General features: G+C 46.4%; 1 protein-coding gene across 1 annotated transcript; it reads left to right on the plus strand.

Moving 5' to 3' along the window:
* Positions 1 to 11,562: 11,562 nt before the first annotated feature.
* LOC136469467 (uncharacterized) lies at positions 11,563 to 12,171 on the plus strand. The gene has a single exon (XM_066467654.1). The coding sequence runs from the start codon at positions 11,563 to 11,565 to the stop codon at positions 12,169 to 12,171; it is 609 nt and encodes a 202-aa protein (XP_066323751.1).
* The last annotated feature ends 6,447 nt before the right edge of the window (positions 12,172 to 18,618 follow it).

Here is an 18,618-nt window from a genome sequence, read left to right on the forward strand (position 1 = left end):
TGGGGTCGTGTGAAGAGAATCGGTTATTATTCAGGATAGACATCATTTAAATGAATATTAATCAATGGCAATAAGATATCAATGATGTTCGGTCCATATTGAGCTAATGATTACAAGTAACCGAACTCCTTTTCATGTAAAGAAACAATTCAACACCACTTAACCATTTAATAAAGATAAATCTAATGAACATGTTCGATCTCACCTATCGCCATGACCAGTGGGGCATGAGGTAGAATCATGCAGGCCGTAGAAACAATAATAGACTTGACGACCCTAACTCATTACTAATATCAGTGGGGCATGAGACAGAATCATGCAGGCCGTAATACAATAACAAGATCATGGGGCTAACACATCTTTCAACTTATCTCTACTTCAACGGTCTCGTGATGTGAACTGTTTGTGAAAGCATTCGATATCGGCTAAATAGCCAATTCAGGCATAGCGCATAGTTAAGGTCATGTCTTCTTAGGAACAGGTCTATCAACCAATGATCCCCACTCCACGATGCCAACAGTGGGGTGAGAGGCAGAATCACACAGGCCGTGATGACGGGCCATGAAATGGTTCTCGCTAACCGATAGATCTACTCAAGATCGAATATGCCTTAACCACATGCTATGCATGATTAAGATTGATGCAAAACAGCTGATAAAAACATAACTCATCGCTTAAGATGTAGATTAGATTAGTTTTATATTAGCAATCATTGAGTTAAACAAGATATAAGGCCGATCTAGATCAATCTCAATCAGGTAGAGTGATATTGCTGTAATTAGATAAGCAATGAAAGCAATAAGCAATATCGGTAACTTAATGAATCTACCAAAGACTACCATTCTAAGATAGAGCCGATAACTTGACCTTGATCCAATTCAAGCAGTGGGGTGAGAGGCAAAATCACACAGGCCATACTTGAATTAGGGAAGAGTCGATAACTAGCTTATACTAGAGCCACAGTGGGGGTCGACCGGATCGATGCAGCCATACAAACAGAGGTATAAACCATGATGGTACTTACAACAAACAGTGGAGGTCGACCGGATCGATGTAGCCATACTTGCCGAAGAACTCACCGAGATCTACTCTACTCCTACTCCTAAGGGGTGGTCAGAGCCAAAAAAAGTAATTGACTTGTATTTGATTAATTGGTTCCCCTTTTACAATAGCCGGGGTTTGGTATTTATACCCGGGGCCTAAAACGAACCCTACTCAAGTACGACTTAATATAATCTTTGGCATAATGAAAACATTCCTAATTTAAGATAACTTGGACTCTAATCTTTCCCTTTTTGTAGAGTCTGGTATGTCTCATCTTAGCGCCAATCATATCCTCTGTCGTTATCTGCTGGCGCTATCTGAAGAAAGCCGATTCTAGCATTGCATCCGAATCAACTAGTTTCGATCTGCACGCAACTGATCCCCTGCTGTCATGATCCTAGGAGCTCTCGAGCTTCTGAGATCCTTCTACCAAATTCTAGTGTAAACAGGGTCCAAAAGAGTTGTAATCAAAATTACAAGCAAACAGCAAGTAGCTGCAACTAGTTGGAACTAGAAGAAATCAGTTGTAGAAACTGTAGCTGAAATCAATTGGAAGAAATTAGTTGCAAGCTTCCAGAAATAGTAGCTAAAATCAATTGAAACTAGATAAAGCCAGTTGACTTCAGTTGTTACAAGTAGCAGCAATGAGTTACAATCAGTTGGAACTTTTTGAAATTAATTAGAAGCAACTGAACCAGCTGAAACTAATTGGACTACAAGCAGCTTGAAGAAGTTTGAATCACTTGGAATATAGTACTGTAAACTTCTCCCTTGACTTCATGTTATTGATATGCATGAGAATACTTTGTGTACTCTTGCATACATAAATTGAGGGGGAGTTTAGCTTATATCTTTTGAGACTAATGGCTTCTTTCAAGTTCATACTGAATAGTCTCACACATTGGAGAAATAAGAACATCAAAGGAGGATGGATGGTTCCAGTGGAGTCTTTGGGTATTCCAAAGGTTATTCTAGGAGGTCTTGGTCTTTATAAACCAAGTGCTCCTGGTTTATTGTTGAATGCCCCAATCCTTTAGTGGAACTAGATTTGAATGAGTTGGAGAAAAGAATTGAATAGTGGGCTTTCATTGTTATTTCTCCTCTCTGGTGCTCATCAAATGCACATGATCCATCCCACTGGTCACCAAGGATCTTGTCAACAAAGAGTGGTAACTCCTAGTTCATAAAATGCAAATTTCATGAATTTTACCCTTTGCCCTCTGTGTGAGTTGCTTTAGGTAAAGAAAGAACTAGAAACCTAATATGGATCTTGAATGATCACAAGAGCTCAATTTCACCACCTTTCATCAAGTGATAACTATGGTCATCCAAATCATTGAAGTCTCACTTATGATGGTCATATCGATAAAAATTTGTGTGGTGATCTATCTACCTTGGTGGTGGTATGTTTCCTTGGCATAATTTCAATTGTTGCAAATTTATCATGCCTTGACCAAGATATAGGATGAACTCCTCTTGACTCTTAAACCGATTTAAGTGCACTTCACAAGTAATTCGAGTACTTGATGCAATATTAAGGGGGAGCCCATTCTATGTCTTGTGTCTTTTGATACTAATATTTTCTTCTAGTGAATTTATGTAGTCTCTTGGTGAGAATGAGTTTCTCATAGGTATGCTACATTGACTCAATCCAAATTGGTAAAGTTATCTTTCATATTCATTTGGATTGCAATTTTATCTCTTGTGTAGCTACTCTCCATAATATAGCTTAAATTCCCTTGTTTGGACTTAATTGACAAAAAGTGCATATGTTCTTGCCTTCAACATATATATGTATGCACTATCAAAAAGGGGGAATTTAGTCTATGTTATGAGGTTTTGCAATTAGTGATCTACATGCCTTCCACATCCAAAATGATCACTAGTTGTGAAACTCTAGCTTGTGCAATTTATTGCTATCTCTTGTCTTTATGAGCATTCTCTAGGTGACATTATGAGATACAAGAATCCATTCCAATTGGCATCAACTTGTGAAGACTCTCCTTCAAGTGGTGTCAAAACTATAAAGATCATATTTCAATTAGTATTAGTGGATAATCTTTCAATTCGGTATATCAAGAAATATGTCTTCAGTTGGTATCACAAAATGACAAGAAGAGCTAGCAATGGAATTTCAAACGAGATCAAGCACAAGTTTGTGAAATCTTCATGAAGGTCATGATTAAAAGAGATGGGCACAAATGAAATCTTTTTGCATTATGACAAGCGCATCAAAGCACTAAATTCAAAACATCATGATCACGGTGGAGATTATGAGGCTTAGAACAAAGGTATATCGCTCTATGAACTCTTGTACTACCTTTGTGCATCTAGGCCCTTACATGCTAGTGTCTGCATGTGTATGCAATATTTTGAGTCACACCATGAGTTTGTTCTTGTGGTGATGATTAGAGAATTATTTATATATTTGGTTGATATCTCTTGTGGTATGGCATGAGTCAGTCTCATGTTAAAAGTGTCATCTAAGTGAGGTATGAGCCAAATATGCTGACTTCTCAAGAATCTTGACTTAGCATGTTGCATACTTTGTTTGGTAGAAAACTCAGGAGAGAAATCATATATGCTGAACTTTTACCTACCTCTTGCCCTCACTTGTCTACCATTATTTTCTCTTTTTGGTGGAAAGATCTTTTTTAGAGATTAATGCCAAAGGGGGAGAAATATTGGGAGAGAGTGTAAGGGAAAGAGATTAATATGAGGATTTAAAGGGGTAAAAGGGAGGCATATAAGATTTTTCAAATTTTATTTTGTGGTGTGTGCAAGGATAGTTTAAATTGATGCTCTTGATAAGGACCATATATGCTAGTGAGTAATGTTCATGCCTTGAATGATGTGTTGTTTATTTTCTCTGACTGCCACTGTGCGACAGTGCCACGCTCCCTCGCGGAAGTGCTGCACATGACAGCTTTAGAAACTTCTTGAGTGCATGAACTGCCATGAGCATCATGTTTATCATGATGACACCTTGCACCCCACAGATGCTAAGATATAGGAGAGTTCCCACACTTTATCTTGAATATGTGCATTTGGCATTTGAGGCCAAAATTTGAATTCCTTTCAATGCACACATTTAGGGGGAGCTCCCTATATCATAGGATTCAAAATCTTATTATTTATCAATCTCTTGTAAGCTTTAATTATATTGTCATCAATCACCAAAAAGGGGAGATTGTAAGTGCATCTAGCACTTTAATGGGTTTTGGTGAATTGAATGATAACACCATTAAAGGTCTAACAAGTTTGCTAAGTGGTGAACAGAAAATTGAGTCTATTGCATACACTTGTGGATTGTGGAATGAGAAGTGTATATAGGTTCAACAAGAAGGCAAACTTGATGATATTCCACATAATGTTCAAATCAAGGCCAAAATTGTGTATTATTGTGTTGGAAGATCATGAAAATAATATAGTTCAAGAAAAAGACAACAATGAAAATGGAGTTGATTAAATGGCTTCTATGTTATGGGATATCATAGTATCATGAGAAAGCAAGCATATTTAACAAATGGTAAATGAGACATGAGTTGATGATCTTGGATTGGTCTCAATAATAGCCTACTTTGCATGAACAAGAAGAGTTTGATAGTGGATTAGCTTTGATTGAGGATTAAAGAATGAGTCAAGAATGCATAAGTGAAGAAATACCAAGCAAATGTTAAATGACAAAGGACACAACTCATAGTGGATTAGCTTTGTATGGATAAAGATTTGGAAAATCACTTTGCATTGATTTGATCAAGCTAGAAGTATGAAGATAGATACTGAAGTGAGTGTTAGGAGTGTCAACCCAAAATGAAGAGGATATAAGGAATCATGAATTGGCTTGACCATATTGATGTTAATTCATATATCTCAATCTATGTGAATCCAACTGAAGCTTGATTGATCTCAACATTCATATCTAGCTAGAAGATATTCAAGCAAGGATCATAATATTGAAGAAATGGTTTTTCAATGGATGTTTAGTATAATGTGACTTGAGTATGGCTTGATAAGGTGAAGATAGCAAGGAAAGGGCTTCGAGGGACTAAACAGAGGTGAAGGGCAAGCGATGACTTGAGGACCGAGGTAGCATGGCTAAGGTGAAGAAGAGAGTACTTGCATTGAGCGAGGAACTAATCAAGCTATGAGGAGTCATATTGTGTTGAGGATCAAATCATTAGTGAAAGTGACTTGAAGCCATGAGGTGAACACATATGTATGGAAATGGTTCAAGACACATGCTCAAAGTGTGTTTGCTCGAAGAGATGAGACAAAGATGATCGCAACCCCTTATGAAGTAATATTGAGAAGAAATGGCATATGAAGACATTGAAGACTCAAGTAGTTGAAATGGTTATATTCTCTTGATCTTGAGTATAGGTATGTCATACTATCAAGGGGGATGCAATACGAATCATAGACAAGTCTCAAGTGCTCAAACTAACCGAACCCAAGTGCTAACATGAGAGAAAACACTTAGCACTGCACCTGCACTTATTTATCTTTGGGCGTGTTCTCTATAGGGTTGGATAGCCCTTGAAGCAAGCTTTCCAAAAAGTCTAAGATCACTAAAAACGGAGTTTGGAGTAAAACGTTATGGCGTTCTCTGTGAGGTGACCTATGTTGTTTCTGGGAGCTGCGGCAGTGCCACGATTTTTCGCAGCCACGCCGTGGGTCGGAGCAGTAGTGCTGCACCTATACAGTTCAAAACGGCTAGTTTTTGAACTGCAATGGCTAGTTTGTTTGGGGTGGCTATAAATACCCATCCCACGACTCCTGGTGAGGCGGCTAACCTCCAGACCACTTCTAACCTTTCTAAAGCCATTTGAGAGCTCTCCCCAACCCTCTCTTTGTGAGAGTAAAGTTTTTAGTGAATGATTAAGTGTTGGGGGTGAGAGATTAAGCAATTTAGAGCAAGCCAAACCTTGAGCACTTGTTGGGCTTTGTCGATCTTCGTTGTGTATTCGTTACTCTTGGAGGTGAAGCCTCCTAGATGGTTGGGCATCGCCCGACGAGCTCTCATGCTTGTGGTGAGCTGCGGGAAAGTTTGTGATCACCCCATTGATCTAGTGGAAATCCCTCATCTCAAGAGTTCACTCTCTTGACTTGAGAACGAGGACAAGGGTTGCAAAGCCCAAGCCTTAGTGGCTTCCTCAACAACATGGACATAGGGAAGCCTTGGTGGCGAGCTGAACTAAGGGATAAATCTTGTGTCTTGTCCCTTTATGTTTTGAGTTGCATTATCTGTGTTCCACTCGATCTACTTAGTTGTGCGTGTTTGTGAGTGCAGGTATTTTGTGGATTTGCCACTAAACATCTCCATGCACATCTCCAAGTTTGGGTTCTAGGCGTAGCTACTGTTGAAGCTCTCTGCATAGACGCAGCAGTGCCACATTCTCAGTTAGGCAGTGTTGCAGTGCGGCAGTGCTCAGTGCCGCACACTCTACTAATCCGCTGCAAGTTTTTATTTGTTGCTAATTTTTAGAAAAAATGGCCTAGGTGCCTCGCTTGTGCCTCGACCAAGCAGAAGCTAAAAATAAACAAATTCAAGGCATTCAATTCCAATTAAACAAGAAGAATCTCAAAACCTAAATAGAATAGACCTAATGATGCACATTGAGTAGAAATAGCCAACATTAAGGCTTAATTAACAATGTCATAGCATAGAATATTTTTGGAACTACGTGAGATAGCAAATGGGCATTTTCAAGATCATGAAATGCATAGATTAAAACAAGAAGAAAAATGGCAAATACAACTTGGGTTATGAACAAGGGAGCCACACGGTCCATGTATATTATGACAATGAAGTAAGTTGCTAAAGAACAATATCTGAATTCTTAGCCTTATGGTGTGCATGTTGATAAGAAATGACTCCTGGCTGAATGCTAAATGCTGAATGCCTCAGGCACTTGCAATTAGAGCAAACAAAGCATTGGTTTTGGCAAAAGGAGATGGACTTCTAGTATCATGCACATGCAGCCTTTCAGGTTTATCAGTAATTACATGGACTAGATTTATCATATAATGCACCCTAAAAGAGTTGAAAGAGCAACAACTTGATTCTGTGAAATCATCAAGATGTGGAGTAATGGTCAGGGAAGGGCAACATTAGCAAGCACCAGGTGCCAGCACTGCAACCACTAAAGACAAAAAAACAAGTTCCGTCTTTATGGGTAGTATGTATTCGAAGCTTAGTATGTGCCAAAGCCAATAAGGATGCGCGCTACACCTGCATGTCCACCAGACCTAGCCACAACTATCTCATAGAGACGTGGACACTACACCTAGAATTTAGTGTATGCAACAAAAATGATATTATCTATAGATATTCAGGTTTTAGGTCTGAGGTTACATATTTCAGGGTACATGTTTCATCACCAGGTGTATGGCTGATGCTTATAGAATTTTTTTTCCTTTAGGAGAGCCTATTCTTCTGACTAAAATTAAACACTAGTGAGCATGTAAAGTCAACATTCTACAAGTAGGAATTATAGTATGTACTTCTATTCAGAGTGCCAAGGCTAAAAAAATTCTAGATACGCTACTAATGAATAACCAGAATGCTTGAATGGAGCAGTCCAATTGTTGGGGACCAAATACTGGGGTACCCAAAGAGGAGAAGTTAATAACCATCAAACGTTGATGCTTCCAAACAGACAAAAGCGTGACTACACCTCTTGTCCAAACTACCAAAGGTTAACTCCATCTCGTCCAACCCCCAAAGGTTGGCTCCGCCTTGCTCGACCCCTAAGGGTTGGCTCCGCCTCATCCAACCAAAAAAGGTTGGCTCCACCTCGCCCAACCCCTGAGGGATGGCTCCACCTAGCCTAACCCCTGGGGGCTGGCTCTGCCTCACCCGACATCCGAGGGCTAGCTCTGCCTCACCCGATGTCCGAGGGCTAGCTCCGCCTCACCCAACATCTGAGGGATGACTCTACCTCGCCCGACGTCTAAGGCCAGACTCTGTCTCACCTAACCCCTAAGGGCTGACTCTGCCTCGCCTGACCCTCGGGGACCCCTGGGGGCTAGCTCCGCCTCGCCCGATGTTCAAGGGATGGCTCCGCCTCACCCAACATCCGAGGGATGGCTCTGCCTCGCCCGACATCTAAGGCCAGACTCCATCTTGCCTGACCTCTGAGGGCTAGCTCTTCCTCACCTGACCCCCAGGGACCCCTGGGGGCTGGCTCCACCTTGCCCAATGTCTGAGGGATGGCTGCACCTCGTCTGACATCCGAGGGATGGCTCCACCTCGCCCAACATCTGAGCGAAGCTCTGCCTCGCCCGAAGTCTGAGGGTAGACTTCGTCTCGCCCAATGACTGCGCACTACACCTTCATAACTATGCACACAAATAAGGTGGGGCACTCAAGTCAACTGCAATACCGAGGACCATACCCTACACGCTTGCAGGAAAGTACCATCAGGATATAACAAGACGGGCGCTTTAAGCCCTTCTAGGCATGTCAGTGTCCAAACAGTGTTGTGGGCGCTGACATTTGTCTTACAGTGTTGTGGGCACCACCATTTGCCCTCGGGCATGGATCTTGATGAAAGAATATGACAACCACTATGGTCTAGGAGGAGACTCACATCCTCTATAGTGATGAACGTGTGGTCACTGCGCCGTTCGCTCCCCGTAGGGTCATGGATCAACACCCTGGTCTGTCACACCGCCCACTAGGGTGGGATGAGATGTGACCACTTGCTGATCAAGCCAGAGCATGGCATCATCAGTGGATAGATGCCTAGCATGGAGCTATCACTAGCACCATCTGTCGTATCAGTAGGGCTCGCTCAAAAGGAAAAGGAAGACCCGACACCTTCGAAGGACCTTCTTTGCCTCTGGTTTTTCTTCTTTCTCGCATCTATAATCCCTACTTCCCCTTGGTCTATAAAAGGGAAGGTAGGGCACCCCACTAAGGGATCAATCAATAGAACACACCACGCATCACATAACACATAGCTAAGTAGCAACAAAGCTCTTAGTGTCCTTTCAACCTTTCCATCAGAGACTTGGAACCTATCCCTCTCTTGTCCGTTTGTAACCCCTACTATGAACCTTTCAGTGCTAATAACATGAGCAGCTGCTGCAAATTGGACGTAGGGACATTTTGTCTAAACCAGAATAAACCTTGTGTCTTTTAGCACACCATCCGAGTCTAACACGCAATAATACAAATTTACTCGTCGGTGTTTACTCAAAACACCGATAGTTGGCGCACTAGGTAGGGGACCTTTGCATGTTCTGACATTAACATCAGGCCATGGATGGCTAGCCATAGAATCAGTTGGGTCCTAGGCGCACACGTGCACTTCGGTGACCTAGACTTCATCATCACGGTGGGAGGAGAGTTGGTATTGGCTCACGTCGCCATCCAACCGCTCCCCTCCATCGGCCTCAAATACAGGAGGCTTGAGCGCCAGCTCGACGTGTCCCTAGGACCCCAGCTGTCTAGGGAGGACCCATGCCGCCTCACCCTCTCTCCAAAACACCCCACATAGAGCGCCCCAGTAGTGCTTCCGTTCGGTCTCCACAACACCACGACGACCGTTAGCCACCTTGTGGCACAGCGCATGATCCCATCCCCCATGAACAATGAGTTCATGGGGGTGATCGAACATGTCATAGAATCTTTCCATGACCTCCTGGCAGAGAAGCTAGGGTCATCCTCTAGCTCTGACTCTAGTAGGGGAAGCAATCACCCCTCTCGTGAATGCTTCATGGCGGGTACCCCCGAGGGGTACATTGAAAGCGTCCATGAGGGGGAGGCTACTCCAACAAATGTCCTCAGTGATGAAGCCAAGTGGAAGACAGTGACCCCACCACACATGTCGGTGGAGCAGCTGAAAGTCCGACACCAAGAGATCGAGGAAGCGTGACTCCAGCTCAAGCAGGAATGCACAGAGCTCGACTAGGAGATAGAGCGCCATGGAGATGGTGGGCGCGCATATGCCATGGCCCCCGACATGAACCGGAGGATCATCACAGAAGATTAAGCCCTCCCTCGCTTTGCTCGGGCAAGCCAGAACATCATCACCACGGCGGCCTTGCTCCATGGCCTTCTAGAGGCCGCGACGCCCGAGGATCATCAGGCCCACCACGAGATTCACATATTGCTTGAGCGTGCGGCGGTGTAGTAGGCCAAGAGCTCATTGTCTCAGTGATGTGAGCTCGACACCAGCAGTGCATGCTCTCAGAATGCCCCAGTAGGGACACGTCGGTCCACCAGGAACCACAAGGAAGTAGGCAGCACACCGCGGTCCCAGTGCGTCAACATCTCGGCTGCAACCGTGATGCACGCAACACCCTCCACACCCATAGACGCACCTATAATGACCCAAGAGAGGGAGATAGACATGGCTATCACCCTCGTCATGGCGGATGCTATGACAGTAGCGAGGACCAAAGCCTGAGCCCTGGCCTACCAGGGCCTCAGGCCTTCGGCCGACACATCCTCAACGCTGCCTTCCGGCCAAGGTACCAGCCACCAACCAACATCCCGAAGTACTCTGGGGAGACAAACCCCGGACTATGGCTCAAGGATTATTGGCTTGCCTACCAAGCCGGTGGTGCAGATAATGATGATTTCATTATCTGCAACATTCCACTATTCTTAGCCGATTCAGTATGAACATGGTTGGAACACTAGCCATCCAACAGGATCCAGAGTTGGAAGGACCTAAAGGAGATCTTCATGGGGAACTTCTAGGGCACATACAAGTGCCTTAGAAACCCATGGGACCTCAAAAACTATCGATACAAAGCTGGTGAGACCCTCCGTGGGTACATCCGATGTTTCTCCTAGTAGTACAACGAGCTACCTAACGTCACTGATGCCTATGTTATAGGACCTTTCCTATTTAGGACCACCTATGAGTCTCTAGTTCATAAGATGGGATGCAAGGGCCCATGAACCACCAAGGAACTCCTTGGCATTGCCACCAGCCATGCCTCGGGCGAAGAAGTGGCCGAAGCAATCTTCGATCGCATCGATGGCAAGGTGAGATGAGATGAGGACGCTGGCGAAGGCGCATCCAATCGTTCTGCTAAAAAGATGAACAAGAAGTAACGGTGCGAGGGCTTGCTCATGGCCACTGTTGACTACAGGGGTGGTCGGAAGCCCATGGAGGGCACTCCAAACCATTTTGAAAACTGCTCGAGGGACCATGCCCAAACCATGCCTTCCTGATCAAGCATCTGTACAACGACTGTAGCCTAATGAGGCGGTTCTTGTCCGGAGGCTCCAACAAAGGGGAGCACAGAAAGGACCTTGACCCCACCATAGATGACGCCGAGGAGAAAGACGATGGCTTTCCAACACCAGATGGCTGCCTCATGATCTTTGGAGGATCGGAAGCCTATGACTCCAAGCACCGCTAGAAGATCGCACGTCGCGAGGTCTATGTGACTGAACCGGCCACACCTGCCTTCCTCTGGTGGTCAGAGTCTGATATAACCTTCGATCGGACTGACCACCTAGAGAACGTCCCACAACTAGGGAGGTACCCGCTCATGGTCGACCCAATTGTCGGCATGAAGTGGCTCACCAAAGTACTGATGGATGGAGACAGTGGCCTCAACATCATGTATGCTGAGATGCTCGACACTATGGGCGTTGACCGAGCGTGCATCCGGCCAACCGGAGCGCCCTTTCATGGCCTTGTGCCTAGAAAGCCGGCCATGCCGCTCGGGCAGATAGATCTACCCGTCACCTTCGAGGGTCTATCCAACTATAGGACGGAGACCCTCACTTTTGAAGTGGTTGGGTTCCATAGAACTTACCATGCCATCTTGGGACAACCATGCTACGCAAAGTTCATGGCCATCCCCAACTACACCTACCTCAAGCTAAAGATGCTAGGCCTCAGCAGAGTCATCACCATTGGCACTTCCTTCCAGCATGCCTATGAGTGCGAGGTCGAGTGCTGCAATCACGCTGCAGCAATCGTCGCCTCCAAAGAGCTTGCGGACATCAGGAAAGAGGTCATCGAAGAAGCGCCCAACCCCAAGAGGTCGACCGGGTCCTTCGAGCCAACAGAAGGCTCTAAAGAAGTCCTCATAGACCTTAGGACCACCGAGGGCAAAACGGTGCGCACTGGTACCACGCTTTCCTCTAAATAGGAAAGTGCGCTCGTCGACTTCCTCCGCGACAACAAAGATATCTTTGCATGAAAACCCTCAGATATGCCAGGCATTCCAAGGGAAGTCACCCGAGCATACCCTGAAAATCTAACTAGGCTCGAAGCTAGTAAAGCAACACCTACATCACTTTGATGAGGGGAAACGTAGGACCATCGGTGAGGAAATAACAAAACTTTGGCGGTCGGATTCATCAAGGAAGTATACCACCTAGAGTGGTTAGCCAATCCCATCCTTGTATGAAAGAAGAGCGGGAAATGGAGGATGTGTGTTGACTACACGGGTCTCAACAAGGCATGCCCAAAGGATCTGTTTCCTTTATCTCGCATAGACCAGATAGTTGACTCTACCTCAGGGTTCGAAACCCTCTGCTTTCTTGATGTGTACTCCGATTACCATCAAATTGCGATGAAAGAGTCTGACTAGCTCATGACATCTTTCATCACCCCCTTTGGATCATTCTGCTACATCATAATGCCGTTTGGTCTGAAGAACGTTGAGGCTACATACTAGCACTATATGCTCAAGTGCTTCGAGGACCTCATCAGGCGGACCATTAAGGCCTATGTTGACGACATCGTGGTCAAATCCAAATGGGCTAACCACCTTGTAGCTAATATTGAGCAGACCTTTGCAAAACTCTGAGCAAATGGCATCAAACTCAATCCCAAGAAGTGTGTTTTTGGGGTCCCAAGGTGTATGCTGCTTGGTTTCATCATCTCCGAGCATGGCATCGAAGCCAAGCCGGAGAAGATCTCAGCCATCATGAGGATGGGCCCAATTCAGAACATAAAGGGGGTACAACGGGTTATGGGGTGCCTCACCATGCTCAGCTGCTTCATCTCGTGCCTTGGCGAATGAGGTCTTCCCCTTTATCGACTTCTAAAAAAGGCCGACCACTTCGAATGAATGCCCGAGGCCTAGGAGGCACTTGACACAGTCAAGCAGCTTCTGACGTAGGGCTCGATCCTAGTTCCTCCAATCGATGGAGAAACCCTTCTGCTCTACATAGTGGCCACCACGCAAGTGGTCAGCGCTACCCTGGTAGTGGAGTGAGAAGAAGAGGGGCATGCCCTCAAAGTGCAGCACCCTGTGTACTTCATCAGTGAAGTCCTATCCTACTCAAAGACCCACTACCCCCAAATCCAGAAGCTTCTATACACCATCATCATCATGAAGAGGAAGCTACGTCGCTACTTTGAGTCACACCCGGTAATGGTCATGACATCCTTTCCCCTCGGCAAGGTCATCCAAAACCAGGATGCCACGGGGAGGACCGTGAAATGGGCACTCAAGCTGATGGGTCAAGGCATTGCGTATGCCCCTCAGACATCCATCAAGTCCCAGGTGTTAGCTAATTTCATTGCAGAATGGACCGAGGTCCAAATGCCACCATCGGTCGTCGATCAAGAGTACTGGATGATGTACTTCAATGGAAGGCTGATGAAGAAGGGCACAGGCATGGGGCTGGTCTTTGTGTTGCCCCTCAGGGTACGCATGAGGTACATGGTTTGTCTCCATTTCCCCTCCTCCAATAATGTGGCCGAATATGAGGCGCTCATCAATGGCCTACGCATTGTCGTCGAATTGGGCGTCTGACGTCTTGATGTTTGAGGAGACTCCCAGCTAGTCGTCGATCAAGTCTTGAAGGAGTCAAGCTACCATGACGCTAAGATAGTTGCATACTGCCGAGAAGTCTAATGACTAGAAGACAAGTTTGATGGCCTCGAGCTCAATCACATCCCAAGGCACCTCAATGAGGCAGCCAATGCGCTTGCAAAGGCGGCATCCGGCCAAGAGCCGGTGCTAATAGGTGTCTTCGCCAGCGACCAACACAAGCCCTCGGTTTGCTATGAGGGGTCAGAACAGGCCGATGATAGTCCTCCGGATCTAGGCTCGAGGGCTGACCAACCATTGGCTCCATCTGGCCTTGAAGTCATGGAACTCGAAGAAGACCCGGCGATAGAGCCCAACCCTCTGATCGACTGGAGGGCACTCTACATCGACTACCTCCTCTATGACACACTATCGATGGACAAGATGGAAGCTTGACGGATCGTGCGTCACGCCAAGTCCTTTGTTCTTGTGGAGGGCGAACTCTACAAGCGCATCCACACCGGGATCCTACAGCGCTGCATCCCCATCGAACAAGGGAAGCATTTGCTGAGTGATATCCACAGTGGGATCTATGGACACCCTGCCGCACCTAGAACCCTGGTTAGAAACACGTTCCGATAAGGCTTCTATTGGCCCACTACAGTAACCGACGCTGAGCAGATCATGCGCAACTGCGAAGGGTGCTAGCACTATGCATGGCAGACTCACCTCCTAGCCCAAGCTCTTCAGATGATCCCCATCACATGGCCATTCATGGTCTGGGGGCTCAATTTGGTTGGACCTCTCAAGAGGGCGCCTAGAGGTTACACCCACTTGCTTGTCACCGTAGACAAGTTTACAAAGTGAATTGAAGCTCGGACGATCTCCACGATCAAATCTGAGCAAGTCGTGTTGTTCTTCCTCAACATCGTCCATCGCTTTGGAGTCTCAAACTCCATCATCATGGACAATGGTACGCCATTCACTAGAAAAAAGTTCCATTGATTCTACGATGAATACCACATCTAGGTCGATTGGGCCACCGTCGCGCACCCCCAAAAAACGGGCAGGTCAAGTGCATAAACGACATGGTCCTACAAGGCCTCAAGCCCAGGATCTTCAACCGGTTGAACAAGTTTGGTGCACGGTGGGTCGTTGAGCTCCCTACGGTACTCTAGAGCCTGAGGACAACCTTGAGTCGAGCCACTGGCTACACAGCCTTCTTCATGGTCTACGATTCCGAGGCTATCCTCCCAACCGACCTTCACTATGGAGCACCAAGGATTAGGGCGTATGATGCATAGGGAGCTAAGGCATCCCTTGGGGATGCCCTAGACTAGCTAGACAAAGCACGTGATGTTGCCCTCCTTCGCTCAGCCAAGTACCAGCAGGTGTTACGGTGGTACCATAGCCGACGAGTACGAGGCTGGGCCTTGAATGTCAAGGACCTAGTCCTCCACCTCGTCTAGAGCAACAAGGACCCCCACAAGCTCTTCCCACCATAGGAGGGACCGTATGTCATCGCAGAGGTGCTCCGGCCAGGCGCCTACAAGCTAAAAACCATCGACGGTGAGGTCTTCACCAATGCCTAGAATATCGAGCAGCTATGTCGCTTCTACCCCTAAATAAACACATACTTTCTCTTATCTATTTTGTTATGAAAATCCCTGATCTTTTGTGACATCCAACCCCTACAACGGCAAGGGGACAATTCTCAACTGGGGGCTGATATGAGTATATTTAGTCTGAAAACATTCTCTATGATAGCCTTCCTTTCTCACGCTAATGCCTAGGAGCTAGGTTCTTAGGAACAAGCTCTGAGTATAACTGGTCGGACTACGAGAAACATATGCCCCAGCGGCTATGGCGCCTTTGCTCACTAACATGATTAGAATTGGCTCACCTGCACTCTGAGCTTTTTTGGCCTTAACAACGGAAAGGGTTGGAACACGCTAAACCCTTCTGTAGAAAAAAGGGGGAGAAGAGCTAAAAAGTTATTTGTTGTAACAAAATTTGAGAACTTGTCCATTTTTGCAAAAAATTGTCGCTTGGCTTACCTACCCAACTAAATTCTTGTGCGGGATACTCTTGTCCTCTACTTCCACAGGAAAATCCTGTCTCAACAGGAAACACAAGTCGACCGGACGGCTTGGCTACTGTCGAGAAATGGGTCGATCGAATGGCTCAAACCCACCGCCGAGAGGTAAGCATCCCTACTTACTTACATTACATATTAAATTCGCTATCGAGCCTTCGACCCCAGCAATGGCAGGGAGTCGGACATCGCTCGGGGTGGGCAAGAGTGTCTACTCACTGGACATTTCTCTTTGCTCGACCCCTCCTTATGTTTAAAAATTGGAGGCACGGTGTGTGGGCATAAGCTTTGAGTAAAACTAGTCGAACTGCTAGAACCCTATGCCCCGGCAGCTATGGCATTTTTGTTCACCAGCGTGATCGAAGTCTTTGCCCATGCACTCCAAGCTTTAGCATCCACCTTCTCGGGAAGGGTTCGGAGGGGCCTACTTGTAGAATTTCCATCAAGAAGAAGCTGTCAAATCGCCCAAGCCGATTGAACGGCTTGGATCATTGCCGAGAGATAGAAATGGAAAACTAGGATGCTCGAGCAGGTTACACCGGCCCCATCATGAACGTCGAACCTAAACCCCGCATGGACATATCCGGTAAGAGCTCCCTGAACCCATGACTCGTGCCACCGAGGTAACATTATCGACCCCCATTTTTTCTTAAACTATGATTATTTATACATTCATCTATTCAATCATCTCGTACATCCGAGCATTGCACGTGCGATTGCTGCATCACAATGCTTCATGTCATGTCATGAAGTAGTAGTCATCTCATTCAATATGAACGGCTATCGATCGAGGTTCGAAGGCCGGCCCGCGAAGGACTCGAGGCCGCCTCATGTCAAATAGAGCCAGGGGAAAACCGAGATGAGCCCCAGTGGCCTTGCCCGACCCCGCTAGGAAGCAGATAGGGACATCTCGACCCTTCTCATTTGATTCTAACCTCGAGCCAAATCCATAGAATCTTAGTCGAGGAGAGGCCAACGGGCCACCCGAGCCTATCGAACAGCTCGGGCATCTACCGGGGGTGGGTTAAGAAATAGTGGAATGACACATGAGGGCTCTACCGACCCTATCAGTGGATGACAGACCCAGATTCCACTCAAACATGCCCGTTAGCGAGCTCATCGAGCGTGACACTCGAGCCATCGAGGCAAGTGTCCTTAGCTCAGCCCCTCTAGTTGCGGAGACCAAGGATGGGGTGATGCACGAATCATGACCAACCCCTACCAAACCCCACAGGGCTCGGGGTCTTGAGCTACCCAATCCTAGATCGAGAGACCGAGGTTCGAAGGCTGTCCACGAAGGGCTTAAGGCTGCCTCGCGTCAAACAAAGAGCCAAGGGGAACACGCAGATGAGCCTTAGTGGCCTATGCCTGTCCTGCTTAGAAGCGGACAAGGCCGTCTCTACCTTCATGTTCGATCCTAGCCTCTAGCCGAGCCCATAGAATCCCCATTGACGGGGATCTATTGGAAGGTGGGTTAAGGAGCAACAGAATGCCCCCGAGGGCTTTGCCGATCCCATCACAGGTGATGGAACCAGATTCCATTTGAACATGCCTACTAGCGAGCTCGCCGAGCATGTCACTCAAGCCATCAAGGCGGGTGGCGTTAACTCAACCCCTCCGGTTGCAAAAACCGTGGATGGGGCGACAATCACAAAAATGAGCCGACCCTTGACCGAATCCCTGTCACGTGCGGGGGCTCGAGGAAGATCGGACTTGCAAGGAGACCGAACGCATGGTCGTAGAAAGATGGCTAAGACCCTAGGGTGAGGGTACGTGTGAATACAAGAGATGCATTCTCCTAAGTCTCTCCATCCTCCTCTCAATTTTTAGTGACATCTGACCCAGCAACGGCAAAGAGTCGGATCTCACTCAGGGACTGATAAGGGTATAAATACACCTTTTCTTAAAATAGTCGCTGCGTCAGACCTCTTCCTCATGTTAAGCCTAGCAGCAAAATTGACAGAAATGAATAAACTAAGCATGCCTGGTTGAACTGAAAAAACCTACGCCTCGACAGCTATGGTATCTTTGCTCACCAGCGTGATTTGAAGTTTTTTCCTCTTACGCCTCGAGCCCTATGATCTTAACAAATGGAGGGGTCAGAATACGTGAGCCTTTCTTTTGCACATAAAATGAGAAGAACAGCAAGTTCAATCAAATAAATCAAATAAAACAAAGTTACAAAATTGTTTTCATGATATATAAGGATCGACACTTGTTCACAGGTTACAAGAACACTTATCTAGCCTATTTGACTAACAAACCCCTCCGGGGGAGAACTATATCTTCAACTCTGCTTGCTAGGTCTTATGCAAGAGGAGCCACCACCACTTCTATCTCGTCCAACTCGTAGGCTTCGTAGCTAGGCACGAAGCCAAGGCTCATTGTCTCCAAGTCAATGCTTTCATCGTAATGCGAGCGGGCGATGGCAAAGGCTTGGGTGATCCCAAAGCGGAGAGCTTCCCTCTTGAGCTAATGCACCCACGCCATGATGTCTACGGCATGGGCCGCAATTGAGCTAGTCCCCTCCAGTCGCACCACCTCCAAGTCGTTGCAAACCACTCTGCAGGGTAGCTCACAAGAGATCATGCTCATCGCTCTCTGCTTGAAGGATCCTCTGTGCCTCAGCGAGCTTCGTGGCTAGTCCAGCAGAGATGCTCTCGGCCTCTAGCCTCTGGGTTATCATGGTTCCAAGCTTGGCTTTGAGGGAGCAGATCCTCTGCTATGCCTCATCACGC

The sequence above is a fragment of the Miscanthus floridulus genome, chromosome 8, assembly GCF_019320115.1.
Source record: "Miscanthus floridulus cultivar M001 chromosome 8, ASM1932011v1, whole genome shotgun sequence".
Classification (NCBI taxonomy): domain Eukaryota; kingdom Viridiplantae; phylum Streptophyta; class Magnoliopsida; order Poales; family Poaceae; genus Miscanthus; species Miscanthus floridulus.